General features: G+C 52.4%; 6 protein-coding genes and 1 non-coding gene across 7 annotated transcripts; 3 read left to right on the top strand and 4 right to left on the bottom strand.

Annotated features, from left to right (window-relative positions):
• Positions 1-1,160: 1,160 nt before the first annotated feature.
• LRP88_00972 (copper chaperone CCS1) lies at positions 1,161-2,374 on the bottom strand (the record flags this gene model as incomplete). The annotated part of the gene is made up of 5 exons (XM_083237673.1): positions 1,161-1,675; positions 1,783-1,863; positions 1,917-2,046; positions 2,154-2,191; positions 2,254-2,374. The coding sequence occupies 5 exons, from the start codon at positions 2,372-2,374 to the stop codon at positions 1,161-1,163; spliced, it is 885 nt and encodes a 294-aa protein (XP_083106178.1).
• Positions 2,375-4,081: 1,707 nt separating this feature from the next.
• Positions 4,082-4,677, top strand: LRP88_00971 (mitochondrial 54S ribosomal protein uL13m; the record flags this gene model as incomplete). The annotated part of the gene is made up of 2 exons (XM_083237672.1): positions 4,082-4,102; positions 4,159-4,677. The coding sequence occupies 2 exons, from the start codon at positions 4,082-4,084 to the stop codon at positions 4,675-4,677; spliced, it is 540 nt and encodes a 179-aa protein (XP_083106177.1).
• Positions 4,678-5,056: 379 nt separating this feature from the next.
• On the bottom strand, positions 5,057-6,023 carry LRP88_00970 (urate oxidase; the record flags this gene model as incomplete). The annotated part of the gene is made up of 2 exons (XM_083237671.1): positions 5,057-5,181; positions 5,240-6,023. 2 exons carry the CDS (start codon positions 6,021-6,023, stop codon positions 5,057-5,059), a joined length of 909 nt encoding a protein of 302 aa, XP_083106176.1.
• Positions 6,024-7,773: 1,750 nt separating this feature from the next.
• LRP88_00969 (RICTOR family protein) lies at positions 7,774-12,017 on the top strand (the record flags this gene model as incomplete). Its single annotated transcript, XM_083237670.1, has 5 exons — positions 7,774-8,712; positions 8,767-8,801; positions 8,869-10,150; positions 10,222-10,271; positions 10,322-12,017. 5 exons carry the CDS (start codon positions 7,774-7,776, stop codon positions 12,015-12,017), a joined length of 4,002 nt encoding a protein of 1,333 aa, XP_083106175.1.
• Positions 12,018-12,720: 703 nt separating this feature from the next.
• Positions 12,721-12,867, bottom strand: LRP88_00968. Its single transcript has one exon. It is a non-coding gene; the product is annotated as a tRNA-Tyr (tRNA).
• A 616-nt stretch (positions 12,868-13,483) lies between these two features.
• LRP88_00967 (uncharacterized protein) lies at positions 13,484-15,605 on the top strand (the record flags this gene model as incomplete). The annotated part of the gene is made up of 11 exons (XM_083237669.1): positions 13,484-13,536; positions 13,640-13,821; positions 13,879-13,961; positions 14,011-14,398; positions 14,449-14,608; positions 14,662-14,812; positions 14,868-14,933; positions 14,991-15,099; positions 15,156-15,371; positions 15,429-15,508; positions 15,567-15,605. The coding sequence occupies 11 exons, from the start codon at positions 13,484-13,486 to the stop codon at positions 15,603-15,605; spliced, it is 1,527 nt and encodes a 508-aa protein (XP_083106174.1).
• A 255-nt stretch (positions 15,606-15,860) lies between these two features.
• LRP88_00966 (uncharacterized protein) lies at positions 15,861-17,363 on the bottom strand (the record flags this gene model as incomplete). Its single annotated transcript, XM_083237668.1, has 2 exons — positions 15,861-16,910; positions 16,962-17,363. 2 exons carry the CDS (start codon positions 17,361-17,363, stop codon positions 15,861-15,863), a joined length of 1,452 nt encoding a protein of 483 aa, XP_083106173.1.
• Positions 17,364-17,870: the final 507 nt, after the last annotated feature.

Raw genomic sequence — 17,870 nt, 5'->3', positions numbered from 1 at the left:
AAGGGTTGTGGCTGTGGAAGCGTCAATAAAGACATGGCCAACCAGATTACAAGGCTTCAGCCGCATCCATCAAGGTTCACCATGTCTAACAAATGTGCATCAACTACAATCAAATTGTTTTCTGTTTTCATATCTCACCTCTCACCTTCCATCTTCAACCTCGAGTCAAATCATTCTAACCCCTGAAGAATTGGATTGTTCAGTGCAGTGTCACCATCGTCCAGCCTCATGCTACACCAACACCTGCACCACACACCCGCCTCTTATCTCATGCAAAACCACCTCCTGTCCCTGTCGCCCTTCGTCTCATCTTCTCCCCCCCGTTCCAAAAAACCTGTCAAGCTGGTACCCGGAACCTACCGGCATGGGATCGGTGGATTCCCCCTCCTCTTCTCCACTAACGAGCTAACTGACGTCAAGTTCCAAACTACGGGATATTCAATGCAAACTGCGCTTGAACCGTCGTCTCGCATTACTACTTCTTGATTCTGTGGCTGGAATCGAAGGTTTCATCTTCGTCCCGGTAGATCTTGAGCCTCCTGAAGTCAGTGTCGTCAGATCCACACACCGTTCGTCCGGCATTTGGACTTTGACGAGAAATCGAGATGACAAGGTGCCCAGTGCACGACACCATGCCATGCCTCACCATGCCTCGCCAGTCTACGGACGAGTGTTCCTATGTCCGCGGGAGCTTGTACCAGCAGGCAACAATTCAAACCCTGAAGAGCTCTTAATTTTTCCAGTATCAGAATCACACATTTTCCCACGGCTCAACGGCGCGTAAAGCCCAGAGTTATCGTGGCCGTATGCCATACGCGGGGGGCATCGAACGATATCATCGTTCATACCCATGCTCGATCTGGTCCCCCAGGCAAGATATCGCACCACCTTTCGCCGCAGCACGGTCGATACGCCATAGATCCTTCACCTGTCACTCTCAGGGCATGCCTCGCTGGCACAGGACTGGTTTCAAGTTTGCGGGGAGACAACACAGAATGGACGAGCAGAATTCGAGGCTGGACTTGCATCACACCACGAATACGGCAGCATTGGTCAGAGTAGCCTTTGCGCCCTTGGCAGTATTGGCAATATTGCAGGATCGGAGCTTATGGCTCGACGGCCGCTTCATCCGGTACTACACCTCGAGGTGCCATTCGTCCTTAGAGCATGCCTTTCTTGACCTCATCCTTGCGCTCATCCCAGAGCGTCTTGCCAGTGCAGGAGCACACCGTCTTGTCGTTATCCCACATGCCCGCACTTCGTGCGATGATGCCCAAGACGGTGTCCTTATCGTTCTTGAGTCCCCCAGGTCCCTCCTCTTGCCGGGTCAGCACCATGGCGTGCCCGATTACCTCCCAAATCTGAAATCCGTGGTCCAGAAACGTTGCTCCCCTTCCATTCTCACCAACTTCAACCTCTCCCAAATCACCTCGGAGTTCCTTCTCTCCTCCCGACCACACAGGTCCGGTTGATCGTGCACCGTCCTTCAGATCTCCGAATGCGCGGATCGAGGCCCGATACTTTCCTGGGGTGACACCGTGGACCGTCAAGTCAACAAGTGTTCGTCCTGAGCTAACCTGAACCATCCTTGCCAGTCCTCTTACGTCCCGGCTTGGTTCTTCATAACGTCCTTCTACGGGGTCGTCGAAAGTCTCGAGGATGCTTACAGCGGCACCTGTACAGGTCCTCCAGGTTAGTCATATGGCGTGCATGTGTGAATAAAATCATCTCAATGGCCATTTAAAACCGCCACAGTAAATGCTGATGAGAAAATGCACGTACTGCTGTCTGAGGATCCTGATCCACGCAGGATGGCGTCTCTGCCCGTGGCCTGAATAGCTTCCACGATGGCCGAAGGGGCAGCTGAGATGTGACGGTTAGCACGTGCACAACTTCAATTGCTCCATTCGACTTACCTGTGCCCTTGACAGAGATCAACTGGTCCTTCAGGTTGCCCTCGACGTTACTAATGCCACCGAGCTTGTATAGCGAGTCTGAAACCGCCTTGATACAGCCGTCACATGACAACGGCACGGCGAAGAGGGTCTGTTTTCGAGGTGTTTCATTAGTATCCCTGAGCCTCATGTCTCAACCTCTACTCCCCTCGTCCCCTTTTCTCAATCGTGACTCATTTCTGCGAGCTTCGGGCGCACCTCAAACGAGTTGTCCACGGTCATCTTGCCGGGTGCTGCTAAGAGCCGTTAGCCCATACTGCCGGTGTAAGAGAGAGCACCGTGCATGAAGACTACCTACCAGCGGGAGGCGTGTTCTTAGAATTGAGGCGAGAGGCTCTGTATTGGTATGCGGAATATCCAGCTATGGCAAGAAGAGATGCAGCAGCAAGTGCCCGAGGAGGCGTGATCTTGGGCGTCATTTTTGAGGAGGAGGTAGATTTGTTGCTTTGAAATCCACCTAAACCGAGTGATAAAATTTGGGGCCAAAAGTCTGCGAACACGCCACCCCAGCCCCCCCAATTGCATTTTAACCACACAACTTCACTTATACACAACTTTGCGAAATAAAGGTCAATTAAGAAGATAATTATACCAGCTTATAGCCCTGCTTTCACTCTTTAATACTTTGTATACCAACCCTTGGCTCGTCGCACGGCTGCGAGCCGATGAGGGATTGAGTCAATGAGGGTGGTAATTTGCTCTGGAGTTATTATATCCCACGCCTTCTTCAGGCATTTGATCAATTCTTCCCTGTCAGCCTCATTATCCTTTAATTCTTCTAAGTGAGGGAACATCTTCCTCATATTGGCCTTGAGAGCTTTCCATACGTGCTCAATGGGGTTAAGATCCGGCGAGTGTGCCGGCCAGTCAATAAACTCAATGCCGTGCTCCATTAACCACGCCTGGGTTGATTGAGCTGTATGTATTCGGGCATTATCTTGCTGAAATCGTCGTGTGCCATCATAAATAGGAAGTAAACCCTCTAATAAAGCTTATTGATAGCTAAGAGCCGAGTATCCTTTCCGCTTTGCCTGTTGATCGCGCTCTATGATAATAAGGTGCGATTTTCCGCCTCTCTAGATCGCTGCCTAAACCATAATCGATATTTTACTCTTCCCATGGACCGTAATATTCATAAATCCCCTTAGAAACTTCTCGTGAGGTTTCCAGAAGAGCCAGCCGCGTTTATAGTTAGGTTGCGACTATACGGTTGATTTATCTGAGAAGATTATCTCGAGGGTGGGTTAGCTTAGTGAACTTTGACTAGACCAAAATAATACTCCATCTTTATATAGCCATACCTCTATTAATTTATCTTCTTCGCTGGCCTAACCTTCTGCCCATTATAGCCGCTGTTTTGCTATTTCTTTTGATATAGGTATCCGCTGCATAGCTCTCTATTTGCGACCGTAAAATATGCGGATAATTCGCTTGATTGTCGTACGCGATATATGACCACCTAACGCGCCAACTAACGCGTCATATGTAATCCTGCGGTCCTTTTTAAGTAAGATAATAACATACTTAATATCAGATGGCGTAAGCTTCTTTGGCCGGCCTTCATGGGTTTTCTTTTTAATCGTGCCGTCTTCTTTCCAGCGCTTTATAATCTTATGCGTAGTCGATGGTGTCGTTTTGAACTCTTACGCGACATCGCGGTGGGTTCTTCCCTTGTTGATCTCATTGATAATAAGAGCTCTTTGAACCTCATTAAATTCTTAGTTTCGTCGTCGATTTGCGCTTATAATGGTACTAAAAGTAGGCTGAGAAGACATAATTTGAACAAATTGTGTGAGGTTAAAGATGCAACACGTGTCGGAGGGTGACGCGCCGGATGACGCGGTGTGGGGTTTTGTTCGCAGACTTTTGATCGGGAATTATTATCCCTGCCATCCCGGGAGTGGGCCACCAACTTCGGGATCATCGTGGAAGCACGTGATGGAGGCTCTATCTTAGTCAGCAATTGAGTCTTGGCATCAAACTTTCATTGAGCGAGTTGAAGGTGTTGCGATACGGCTAAGCGCAGCTTCATCGACGACCCAATTCTCCTCCACCGGGCTCTGTGGCCGACTCAAACCGACTGAAGTCATTCTCCCAGAGGGATTGACCTCTCGTAAGCCGTCAACATGTCTCAAACGCTCGGTCTGGTAGGCAAACCCATGATATCTTGACCAGTTTGCATCCATTGACACCACCGCAACAGACGAGGCTGGCCTACTCCCGAGTATGGCACGGCGTTTCGGCTTCCGCCCCTCATGCCACTCTCTCGACTCAGCCCGGCGTAACGCCCCCTTCCCTCGGCCGTCTCGCCTCGCGCATCGCTGTCCTCCTCATGGGCAAGCACAAGCCGATTTTCGACCCCTCTACCGACTGCGGCGACTACGTCGTGGTGACCAACTGTGCGGCCCTCCACACAACCGGCCGCAAGAAGTGGCAGAAGCCGTACTACAGACATACTACCCGACCTGGTAGCCTCAAGACGGTGACGATGGATGTGCTCATGGAGCAGCACGGTGGCAGTGAGGTGCTACGCAAGGCTGTACGCGGAATGCTGCCCAAGAACCGACTGCGGGATAAGCGACTGGCGAGACTCAAGGCGTTCGAGGGCGAGGCCCACCCGTACAAGCAGAACTTGATACGGTTCTCCGGTGTCCAGGTTGGAAAGCAGGGCTGGGAGAAGGCCGTGGAGAAGGTCCGTAACGCGGACAAGAATAGATTATAAGGGTGTATGGGAGGGTTGAAGACGAAGGCAGTGTGATCATGCTGTAGAAATAGTGCGGATGAATTGGGGACGTTTTGTACTATCTGTACCAATATTATGGGCATCTCATGACCTAGCTTTAAGCAATCGACAACGAGTTTTTACGACTGCTGTATCTCAGCACGTCCTTCAAACAACTACTCTGCATGGGAGGGCAAATTGGACACAGGTGAGCGCGAAGGTTACGAGAAGACGATTATATCAAAATTCCATATTAATTGCGCCTGGCATAGTAGGTATCTGAGTCTAACAGTCTCTTGGTATCACTCTCTTTCTGCCGGGTTTGTCATATCTCATCATTCCGCACGAATGTTATCTTAGCAGCACAATCCTCCAGTATCTATAGCCTTGACTGCAGAGTGTCGCGGGACACCTCGCACTTGATGAGACCGTTGGGTCCAGACTGAGGAGCATAGACCTCGGCGTCCTTGCCGGTGTTCTTGATGCCCTTGTGCCAGCTCAGATCTAAGAAGAAGGTTAGTATTCATGCGTGATTCGGGGAACAAGTCTTGAATAAACTTACCAATCTCGAAGTAGTGCTTGTTTGGTAGTGCGTAGACGACAGTGTCAATCTCGGGCACGGTCTCCAGAATCTGGGCAGCCATCTTGTACATGGTGGCCTGAACACTGGCACTGTCATCCTCGGCAAAGATCTTGAGGGTGACGTTTCGTGCCACCTCCCAAGCCTTATCAAACTTGGGGGCAAAGGCCTCGACTGCCGCAGCGTTCTCAAAAGTCTTCCACTTCCATGAAGCGTCCACATCGGTCGAGAAGATGCGGTCCCAAGTCTCTGGCAGGGTGGTGTACTCGTCACGGACAAAGCCGTGGAAAGCAGAGCCGGTGCTCTTGAGGACGGTCAGACCGACAATGGAGCTCTTGATCTGGATGCCATCCTGACGGCTCACGCGGACCTCGACGTTCCGCGTCTCCTCGCCATCCTTGAAGAAGCTGTGAGGATGAGGCTTGCCGTCAATGGCCAGGCGCGTCCAGCGGACAGTCTTGACGTTGACGTTGGCAACGTGAATATGCTTGTACTTCTGGATGAAGTGGCTGCCGAGGATAGAGGCGTACAGCTCCGGAGGGTTCACGGGGTTCTCCTTGGCCGTGATGTAGATGGTGTTCTTGATGGAGTCGGTGGCGACGACGACGCTGTTATCGGCCTCGGTGTACGAGGTCTCGATCTCTCCCTCAAGGAGACAGCAGACGGTCATCTCAGTGACGGTCTGGATGCCGGTCGAGGCATCACGGTCGACCTTGCAGACGCGGACATTGTCCTTGCCGTAGCGGGCAGCAGATACATAAGGCATGGCGGATGATTTCTTTGGTCTCGAGGCGAAAGACTGAGGCATGGACACGGAAGGGTTCAAGTGTAATTGATAAGGCAGGGATCCGGGCCAGACAAGGTATCCGTTGCACCAGAATTGGATGTGACGGAAAGACGTCAGTGAATGATTGATCAACTTTTAAGTGACTCTTGTCTGAGAGAGGAGGCAGTGAAGAAGGAGCTGAGGACAAGCAGACTCTCGACACGAGGAGGAGGAGATAAGCTTCTAATATATAACCGTTTCCAGACTCGGCCTGAGACGTCAGCCCCCCTCCTCCGGAGGCGACAGTGACAGCCCCAACGGCGGACGGAGACGGACGCCCCGATCAACGAGAAGACAGCGCCGGTGGCCGAGGAATTTGTTGAAGCGCGCAGAAGCGCTGGGCAGCGAATCGACGGCCCTCATGGGGGAGACGAGGGTCGGCGCCCGGGCGCGGAGGACGCCGATTCCCTGGCGCGCCGCGCATCGGGAGCCGCCTGGACGGTTCCAGCTTCTAACCCACGTTATCTCGACCTGCCGTTTCTTATCTGGCCCGTGTGGTGTGTCTGGCATCTTATCTGCCAGTAGAAGCCAATCCCAGTATTGATGTGACTCTAAATGGCATGATTTCAGAGGTTTTTGAGTCGCTCTCTCGCGTTGACGAGTGAAGCCGAGGTGTACGACTCCGCAAGAAGCAAAGTCTTCGAGCCGGACTCGAATCGGAGGTGCCTGAGGTACAAATGGAGGTGTCTCCCATGATGCCTCGACCACTAACAGTTGAGACAGGTTCTCGAGGACTGGACAAGGACAGTAACAATTCAGTTGTATCACTGTTAGGGCCTGCAAGAATATTCGTGATATCCATACGAAAATCATCTCCATGAAACAACTAGAAACAGCCTTGCAAGGAATAAAGTGTTCAAATGCTGTTAATGGATCCCCCTCTCCATGAGTTGATATTGGATCGTTCCCGTCCATCCCGTCTAGTTCCCCAGCTTTTAGGAATGTCACCACCAATCTCAGCGGCCTCAAACGGCCTGCAGCATTCCCCTTGGGCCTTCGAGCCACTGGAGCAGGCTGCAGCTACAGTGGCTGACCAGCACTTCTAGTGCCCGCTTACAATGCACCTCCCCTCGCCATCACCGCCTGGCTGGGTCCCTCCTCCACTCTGGTTGCCCGCAAGGCCAACAACCTCCGTCTTGATCCTCCAATCACCACGCCGCTCGTTGCTAGAAACCCTGTCGCCCTGCACCTCGAGCCTCCTTCGTTTCGCTCTGGTGTTGGCGTAGGGCATCTGGTTGTTGCTTCTGTTGGCGATCTGGTTCCCCCCTCTCAACCTCCTCCTCGCGGCTGCATCATTTGCTGTAGCTCATGCTCGCGCGGCTGCAGAGCCTCCACCTCCACCTCCACGTAACCACCTCCAACAACCGTCTCCGCCCATCTCCAGCCTGGTCGGAGCTTCCCTTGAACTCAGATTTTCGGTAGACAGACTTTCGACATCCCCTCTAACGCCCGGTGAGCACGACAGTCAGACCAAACGCGGTCTATTCTATACATGTCATATCGAGGTTGTCGCTATTGCCTTGACACCGCCGTCACGCGAACGATCTCTCTCCCTCCGTCGACATCATAATTATACCCCCGACCGCGATCGCATTCGCCGCAACGAATCTCTCAACCGCTTCAGCAATCGACGAATGCACTACTTCCGCGCCAGGGCCCCGTCCCAACCGGTGGGCCGCTCGCCGTCGTCATGCTGAGCTCCTCTGCCGCGACCCAGAAGGGCATGACCCCCCCGAGCCATTCCTCTCAGCAGAACCTCCCCCAACAGTTACCTGGACGCACCAGTTTCGACCGCGATGGCTCAGGCCTCCAGCCGCCGAATGGCGCCAACGCACGCAACCTATCAGCCTCAGCCGTATCCTTTGCGCCTCGCGGGAGCAGCCTCAATGTTGCCCCAGGAAGCTTCAGCTCGGAGCTGCGCAGCCGGGCAGGGAGTCGGACCGACGCCGCTTCAGTATACCCAGGCAGTTTCATGGACAAGGTGGAAGAGGATGATGGGGATTCCATGGCAGAGAAGAACCTGGCAGGCCTCAAGGAACGGCTCAACCGCGAGATGAAGATCAAGGAGGGTAGCGAGAACATGCTCGAGGCGCTCAACTCTAAGAAGGCGAAGCAGACCAAGGAGCAACGACTGAAGGTTGAGGCAGAACTCAACGCCAGTAACTCGCGCATCAGAGAACTACGCCAGAGGATTTCGGATGCTCAGCAAACACGAAAGGCCCCACCAACCACACCGACACGAAACCGAACCCAGAGCAATGTTCTCGAATCCAGTAGAACTAATGAAGTGCGCTCACCGCAGAGCGTGTCGCGATCCGTAATAGGATCCGACATTGAAGAGTCGACGGAAAGCCCAACCTTTGCGCTGGCTGAACTCCTCCAGGCATTGGAGGTCGAGGGCATGATGCCCGAGTACTACGTCTCACGGGGAAACCAGTTGGTGGACCTTTTCAAGCGATATCCAACCCTCAAGTATGACTTGGTTTGGTCAGTCTTTGGGCTCCGTATGCAGGTCATGCTCCTGAGCGAAAGTCGGGAGGTGGTTGCCGCTGGTTACCGGATGACCAGATATGCCATCTCAGATGTGGCCTCCCTGAAGAGAATTCGAAGCCTGAACACCGATTATTTGGTCATAAGGTACGCAGTTGAAGATGCCAAAGTGTTCAGTTATTGACCCTCTTAGATCTTTGAACAATTATCGGAAGGCAGACGTCGAACGTGAGCAGGCCCTCAAGTTCGTTCGTGCCTTTCTCGACGTGAAGGGCGGAGTGAAAGAGGTGTCGAGGGCAGTCGTGCGCACCATCGTTGCTGTCGCTGAGCATGGGGAAGATCGTCGCACAAACGCTCAAGCTGCAGAACAGGACGTTGATCGTCTACGACCCATTTGCATTGAGACGCTGGCCGAGATTCTAGTGAAAGACCCAGCGCTGCTGGTGGCATCTGGAGGCGTGGGGCCATTGTCTGAGGCGCTCTCAGAGGGCATCTACAAAGCCCCAGAGAGCTTGGCATCTGCGTTTTTATACCTCCTCGATTCACCACGGAGACGAAGATTCTTACAACCCGGTTACGGACTGGAGGTGCTCTTCACCGTCTTCACCGATCAACTCCTCACCAACGAGAGTGTCCTCAAGCAGAACTCCAAAGCCATCGCCACGGCCTTGAAATCATGGCCAGGACTTCAAGCTCTCTGCATGTACAATTTCCGTGCGGTTCGATCCCTCATCACAAGCATGCTACTACCGAACGACACGATTCGCGAGACTGTACTCGATCTTGTGTTCTCACTCCTGAGGATCAAGTCACCTGGGTGGGCAACTTCATTCCTGGCTGGAAGAAGATTGACGACGTATGGCAGAGTGGCTAATCTGAAGTCACCAAATGCCAAGGACAAGGGCAGCTCATCGTTTGTTGAAGAAGATAATGGCGAGCAGAACTTTGTCGAACACTACACGGCCCTGCTGCTCGCTGTCTTCATCAAGGCTGATCTCCTCCACATTCTTTTAAAGATTGCCCGAGAGGATGAAAACCCAACTCTTCAGCGCAAGACGACACTCCTGATCGGCGAAGTGCTCAAGCTTTCGAGCCGCCTCCTACCTCCTTCCTGGAGTGCGGAGCTCCATCTTCTTCCAGAGCTCTTTTCATCGGCGGCCAAGTTCGACGACAATAACCACTGGGTTGCTTCTGGTATAGTCTACCAAATTAGCAGCGTCAGTCGGACATTGTTCAGAAGCGCACCTTCAGGCGCCGTGTCTGGGGCCCTGCCCTCGAGTAACAGCCTGGCTGATTTAACGTCCCTGGATGAGGCACCAAAGGCCAATCAGTCTGTTGTCTTCGACGACACCACCTTCAGGCAACTTCTCATTGACAGCAACGTGCTCAATAGTTCCAACTACACCAAGTGGAACTGGGAAACCATCATCAAGGTCATCGACGGCCCGCTCCAGAGTGGCAAGCGTCTCGAGGAGGCCATCAAGGCATCCAAGTTCATGAAGAGAATTATCAGCTTCTATCGGCCGTTCAAATACAGGTTTGCGGACGTCAAGAATACGCGAGGAACCCAGAAATACGTCAGGGCGGGATGTGCTCTGATGCACTCCCTATTGCAATCTCCAGAGGGCATCAAGTTTCTGGCCGACAGCAAACTGCTAAGGCAGATTGCCGAGTGCCTGGCACAATGCGACCCGGTAAGTGTACTGCCTTAGTGCCCATGATTTACTTCTAACAGTGACCCAGACCAGTGGGCTTACGGCTCAATATCCCATGTTTTCCAGGGACAGAGTCTCTGATACTCTTTGCGCGGGCTACTTCGCGATGCTGGGTGTTCTCACCGGCGACCCAAAGGGACTCCAATTGCTGGACAGATGGAGAATGTTCAACATGATGTACCACATCGTCGACCTGAAGCAGCGGCCAGACCTCATCAAGCTGCTGCTGTCCAGTTTTGACTACAGCGTCCAGGGTCACCCACGCGTCCTGGTTTCCAAAGCTTTGACTGCCGGTACCAAGGACATTCGAATTCATGCCACCAACGTACTTCGAAAATATGCGATTCGTCCAGTGTCGCGACAGGGTGGATTGAGCGATTCGAAGTGGGCGATTCAGCTCCTGGTAACGCAACTATATGACCCTGAGATTGAGGTATGCGCAACAGCAGTCAAGATCCTGGAGAAGGCGTGCAATCGAAAGACGTATTTAGAGTACATCGTCGAATGCAGGCCGGCCCTGGATCACCTTGGAGAGATTGGTGCGCCTCTATTACTGCGGTTCTTGTCAACATCTATCGGCTACCATTACCTAGATGGATTGGACTATATCAGCAACGAGATGGATGACTGGTTCTTGGGACGAAACGACACATACGTCAAGGTCATCGAGGCCAGTCTAGCCAAGGCTTTCTTGACCGATCCGGACGAGCAGAACCATCGCATGAGTCTGTTTGATGACGGCGAGATGGATGGTGATTTCCACGATAGCCACGTGCCACCACACTTCTATCGCGAGTTGACCCGCACTCAGGAGGGTTGCAGGCTTCTCAGCGACAAGGGCCATTTTGAAGAGTTTGCGGCCACAATCCGTGAGCACGGGATGGACAAGGGCGATGCAGAGATGCTTACCAAGGTCAAGGGCTGCCTATGGGCAGTCGGCAATGTTGGGTCGATGGAGCTCGGAGCTCCTTTCCTGGAATCCAGCGACGTGGTGGAGCAGATCATCAAGATCGCTGAGCAACACGAAGTGATGAGCCTTCGTGGTACAGCATTCTTTGTGCTAGGTCTGATCTCTCGCTCCACTCATGGCCTGGAGATTCTATCAGAGAATGGTTGGGATGCTAACACAACGCCGATGGGCAACTCGCTGGGATTCTGTATCCCCAATGACCTATCCAGGCTGCTCTCATTGGCGCCGTGGAAGCAAAAGACGGTGGCTTCAATCACTCTGCCTAACAGCCAGTGTACTGCACAGGAGCCACCACCTCCACGCGCAGCTCGCCCGCCCCTTGAACCAGCAGAGCTCCCACCTCTGCTGAGCGAAGCGGATGTGAACACGAGGGTCCTCGAGCTCATTGTCGACCTAGGGAATATGGTTCTCTACAAGAAGGCGCTCACGGATCTTCAGAAGCTGAGAGCACATAAGCCAAGTGCGTTCCGAAGCACGCAGTTCTTTAAGGAAGTCATGAGCGCGATGGAATGGAACCACTACCGGCTGGGTGTACGAAGGATGGTTATTGACCTCTTCGACAAGAATGTGATGCGGCAAATCGTCTTTGACGAGGAGGAAGACGATAGTGACAGCAGCAGCGATGACAGTGAGAGCGAGGAGAGCAATGATGGTGAAGCTAGTTCTGGAGATGATAGAACGGAGAGGCAGCGAAGCGTGAGCGAACCGCTTGGGCCGCCGGCAGACTTGACGCCAGCACCGCTCAACCTCAGGCGCTAGTGGCTTCAGGGGATAGTAGCAGGAGAATGGCGTGGGCTTGTTTAGCCACGAGGCCAAGAGGAGGCTGATGAAGCTTCGACTGTACGATACCAACGACAGCAATGATGAGGGCACGCTGGGAGCAGGCGATGAAAAGTCAGAGAGACGATCGGATTCTGGCAGCTGTATATATCCGTTTATGGCAAGCAGGTCAGGGAGCCAGGGTCAAGGCTTGATTTCGGATCAAGGAGTTTCTTTGGCAAGGAGTCAAGGGGCGTGGTCAGGTCAGGGGAGCGTGGCCAGTGGACTGTGGGTTGGTACCTATCTTGAAGCAATCTGGGGCATTATCCATTTGTTTAGAGCGTTCCTCGTTGAGGCGGGGAGAGGCTGAGGGGATGAAAAGCATTGTGGACGGCGTCTGGTAGTGTGACGAAGATTACAAGACGGTTCCCATGATATAAAGATTTTGATGCGTCATCTACACGGATAGATGTTGAAGTGAACTTTTCGAATTGCATCTTTACATCATGCGGAACAAAGACCCGAGGAAAACATCAGATGATAATCTTTGATTCCCATTGGGGTGTTGGTAAGATAACAATTTACACCGCATGTCATACAACCATCCGTCACCACATGCACAACTAAACCCACATCTCATCGAAACTCGATAGGGTGCACAACAAAAAGACAGATTGTCGACAAGGACAAAAAGGAAAGATCAAGGTCCTACCCAGGTTCGAACTGGGGCCTTTGGAAGGGGATCTTGTTTGATAATCAACTGTTGGAGGTTAGTCAGGGGATCCACGGGTGGCCTTGTGAGTGGTTGAGAACATACAATCCAACGTCCTGACCACTAGACTATAGGACCTGCTAGAGGCTTGGCTGGTGTTGCGTCGAACGCAAGTTTGCCCATGTTGGCACGCTAGCTTGGGTGTCGTTGCTTTGTAGATGGCCATGTCCTTTGCTATTTGTTCTTGTTCCTCTTCTTTCTGTTGCTCTCTTCTTCTTGGACTTGACTATCATTGTCCTTCTTTCGCATCTCAAGTGTTGGTAACTGAACAGGTGCCCTCTCTCGCTAGTTCCGAGTCCTCTTCACCACTGGCCTCCAATACCTACCTAGTCTTGCATCATCCTATTTCACTACAGGTCGGTGGTTTTGGTACAAAGCTCAGATCGTCAACTACAAGCTTACTCAACATGAACCATCCAGATATAAAACAAAACGCGCATTTTCCTCGCAATTCACGCCCAACATCATGAAGTTGGCGTGTCACCACCATGACATGCTGAGGTGATGGGCCCCACTGACTGTACCCGAATAAGACTCCGGGCATAACCCCAGCGCGAGACGCGGGATTAAGCTGCCTGTTTAACTTGACGACCGATAAACAGTCAGGAGACATTTCTTCTCATATCTTTCATATATTGTTAAATCTTTACTCTTAAAGAGATACATTGTTTCAGTTCCATCACGACATATCATCATGACTCAGGGACGAGTGCTGGTCATTGCTGGGTCGGACAGTTCGGGCGGGGCGTGAGTTGAGCCTCATCTTTCGATGCAACAGCATCTAGTCCATAGAGGACCATGATGTCGATATCTCCTCAAGAATCATTTGCTAACATTCATTTGTTCTCAGCGGACTCGAGGCGGACCAAAAGGTCATCGCCGCCCATGGCTGCTACGCCATGACGGCCACCACGGCCCTCACGGCGCAAAACACCCAGGGCGTCAAGGCCATCCACGTCATTCCCGCCGACTTTGTGGCCCAGCAGATTGAAGCCTGCGTCGAGGATGTTGGTGTTGATGTTATCAAGACCGGTGAGTCTGAGAGTGTCAGCGTTTAACTTGGCAAGGCAAGCTGACACCATACAATAGGCATGCTTGCTGCTGCAGAGACGATAGAGATGGTTGAAAAGATCGTCGTCAAGTACAATATCCCTTCTCTCGTCGTCGACCCCGTGAGTTTCATTATCGATCTTTGATTCTCCCTCCTTCTTACACTTGCAGGTCATGGTCTCGACTTCTGGAGCGACACTTCTCCCCAACGAAGCCGTCCAGCATCTCTGCAAGCACCTCCTCCCTCACACTACGGTTCTCACGCCCAACATTCCCGAGGCGTTCCTCATTCTCTCACAGAACGGCCAGTCTACTCCTGAGGTTCGCAATGTCGATGACCTTGAGGCTGTGGCGCGGAGCATTCAGGCTCTGGGACCTAAGTGGGTGCTTGTCAAGGGTGGCCACGTTCCCATGAAGGAGGACCTGACTGTGGCTACCACTGAAGAGGAGAGAAAGTTTGTCGTTGACGTTCTGGTCGGTGGTGACAACGAGATTGTGAGGGTACAGAGCCCGTACCAGGCCAGCACCAGCACCCACGGCACTGGATGTTCTCTGGCGTGTAAGTTTATCTTCACACTAGCCCCTGAGATCAAGCTGACCATGGCATAGCGGCCATTGCGTCCAACTTGGCCAAGGGACTCGACGCTCCCAAGGCTGTTCGCTCGGCATGCCGATACATCGAGGCTGCCATCAGGACTGCACCAGGTCTCGGCAAGGGTCACGGTCCCCTGAACCACTTCCACTCAACTTATACGCTTCCTTTTGCTCCGTAGGGTTTTCACACTCCATTTCTTGAACAAATTCTAGCTAACTTGGGAATAGGGGCTACTTTATCGAATGGCTCCTCGAGCGTCCTGACGTCCGTGACGTGTGGAGAGAGTTTGTGTACCACCCCTTTGTCATGGCCATTGGCGACGGAACCCTCCCTCTCGAGTCTTTTAAGGGATACATTGTTCAAGACTACCTCTACTTGGTACGTATAGTTCTCCATGATAGAAAGGAATACATCTAACAGGAACGTTTCCAAGATTCACTTCTCGCGCGCCAACGCTCTCGCGGCGTACAAGGTGCAGAACGTCGACGATATCTCCAGGGTAAGCTCTCTTCCCAACTATGACCCATCATTCCAACTCACACGCTTCTCTCTTCAGGCCACCGAGATCGTCCAGCACATCATGCACGAGCTCAAGCTGCACACCACATACTGCGAGTCCTTTGGCATCTCCGTCGCCGAGATCCAAGCCACCGAGGAGAAGCAGGGTAAACCAACCTCCCCTCTCCCCGTTCCGTCTGCAACCCTACTGAAACGCCTCTAGCTTGCACCGCCTACACCCGCTACGTCCTCGACATTGGCCAGAACGGCGACTGGCTCGGTCTCCAGGTGGCCCTCGCCCCTTGCCTCCTCGGTTATGGTGCCGTCGCTAGGATGCTGCGCGATCACAAGGATACTGTTCAAGAGAACAACACGTACTGGGCGTGGATCAAGAACTATAATGAGGATGACTACACCCAGGCTGTTAGGCTGGGATCCGGTACGTCTCGAGGCCCTTTTCACACTCCCCTATGTGAGGACTAACAAAGCAACGCAGAACTGCTTGAGAAGCACCTTCAGCTACAGTCGCCATCTCGAATTGAGGAGCTCGTCCAGATCTTTATCAAGGGCCTCAAGGTAATTGATTCCCCCTTTACACAATCCGATGAGAATATGTCTTGCTGACAATCGATAGTTGGAGATTGGCTTCTGGGACATGTACCCTTCCAAATAGACACGGTCAACCCTGGAAAACATCGTCAAAGTCCCATGACTCAAAAAGGAGTAACGAAGAAACCAGTCAATTCATAGACATAGAAGCTTTAAGTATATACTTTGTTTTTATGCGGTTTGCTTGTACATTTCGAACAGAACAAAAAAAGTCTCCACCTCCGTGTATGGCCCTGCCACCCGTGTTTTCCAATCCTTACTCCTTTCACCGACTCATAAACACGTCCCCTACCCAACTAGATACTATACTGAAGAAGCCTCACACCATCTCCACGGGTCGCGGTCTCTCACCGTCTGGCATCATAAGCCCAAAGTCCTGCTCAATAGGCGGTGCCAGAGCGGGCACGGGAGGAGTACTTCCGTCAGGGCTACCCTCCTGCTGGCGCTGAGCCCGTCGTAGATGTCCGTTCTGCTGCTTCACCCACGAATTAACACTGTGGAATCGTGGGCGGAAATCCACAGAAACCTCAGTGTACACGGTATCCCGCCGGCCAGAAGAGGTATCAGTGTCCCGCCGACCAAGCGTGCTGGTGGATCGCAATGTTGTCAGTCGAGAGGGAAGGGTCGCGGGTGCAGGTTGTGAAGGAATGGTCTGGATGGTATTGTTGGTGGGAGTGACAACGATATCGCCGTCGCCAAAGCCAGAAGAGATGGAAGAGAGAGAGCTGACACCGGTCTGGCGTCTTCCTCCAACGTCATAGATATATGGTGTTGTAGAAGGAACTCGCTTGTGTTGGCGTCCGCTAATCGAAGCGATGGATTCCTTGGGATCGTGTCGAGCGATGACTTGGACTTGGACCGCGGTGCTCTCGACAAACATTGTGCTCGTAGGGCTAACGGCTTCGAAATCAAGGTTTACGGTTGATGCCCTTGTGCTTCCGAGGCGGTAGGCTCCCAGTGGCTTCATGGGTGCAAGGAGCTGAGAGTCGATGCGGCTAGAGGCCGGCCTTGGGGACGAGACAGGCTGCGCCTTTTCAAGATTTTCTTGGGATAGTTGTGCCTTTTCAAGGTTGCCTTGAGGTTGCTGTGACTTTGCGAAGTGTTCCTGAGATGGGGCGTCGATGGTGTACCAGCCTTGGTAGCCGAAGCGTGGTCCGATAAATGGAACTTTGGAAACGAGGTTTTCGAGCCGGCTCGGTTTCTCAAAAGCCATGTCGTCAATAGGAGCTCTCTTCTTCTGATCCGATCTCTTCTTATAGAGTTTCCAGGCGATGAAACCAATGGCCAGTAATAGGAAAAAGCCGCCAACGATTCCCACGCCTAGGAGGACCTTGTGAACATTTGAGTGAACCTCATCCCCGCCGGAAACCTTTGACAGTTAGCATGTTGGACTTGATATTGACCAACGTCATCGACTCACCATTCCAGAGTCTCCTCGAGGAACACTCCCATCGGCTGATGGCGCGGCCACCGTGGGAGCATCATTTGAGGGGACCACAAGTTTGCTTCCATCAGTGCTCTCTGTCCGTTCTTCCTTGTCAGAATCGTCCTCGTCCTCGCTCTCACTGTCGCTGTCGTCGCTTGATCGTTGCTCGATGGTCACAAACCGTCGTGATAGAGATGAAGCAATGTTTGGTTCTCCAGATGGGGCTTCGCTCTCGCCACGACGGACTCTAATCCTGAGCCTTCGCTTCTTCATTATCGTGACATCGTACTGGTGATCGGTATCGTCCGCCTTCGTCCAGTCCGGCATGCTCCCGCTGAATCCCCTCTTTGCTTCCTTGTGCCACCGAGACTGGCGAGACTCGAGAGAGGGTGCCATTGGAATAGTTATAGTAATAAAAATTGCCTTTTCCTGAAAGGATGTTTGAATGTCGAATCGAAAGAAATCAATTAATCAGACCACGAAACTCCTCGGGAGTCCTGTCCTTGGTACTGGTGATTCAAAGCGATAGTGGGGTATCTGATAATGACAGTGATGGCGATGGCAGTCGCTGACTGAGCATCAAAGAAACTGGTTGCAATAAACGAAAGGTCCAGCCTTGAAGGAGAGTAAGAGGAAGTGAATGACAAAGGAAAAGTGCGCCCTTGGCGGGTTATGGCACACGACTTTGTTTCGAGTGTTTGAGTGTGGGAGAGGGTGAGGAGGAAGATGGAAGAGAAAGAAACTCAAACTGGCCATGGGTAGTTTATGGTTTGATACATCATCAAGTTCCATGTTACGATGTGAGCCGGGGTACATGGCATGAGTGCCGCGCGCATACCACCCACATACGGACGATCCAATGATCCAAGGGGTCCTTGGGGGTTTGACTCCAGGCCGACATCA

The sequence above is a fragment of the Fusarium phalaenopsidis genome (assembly GCF_050370095.1).
Source record: "Fusarium phalaenopsidis strain FUZ10S chromosome Unknown contig_32278, whole genome shotgun sequence".
Lineage (NCBI taxonomy): Eukaryota > Fungi > Ascomycota > Sordariomycetes > Hypocreales > Nectriaceae > Fusarium > Fusarium phalaenopsidis.
Note: the sequence above shows the minus strand (reverse complement) of the source record. Positions and strands in the feature narration are given on the sequence as shown.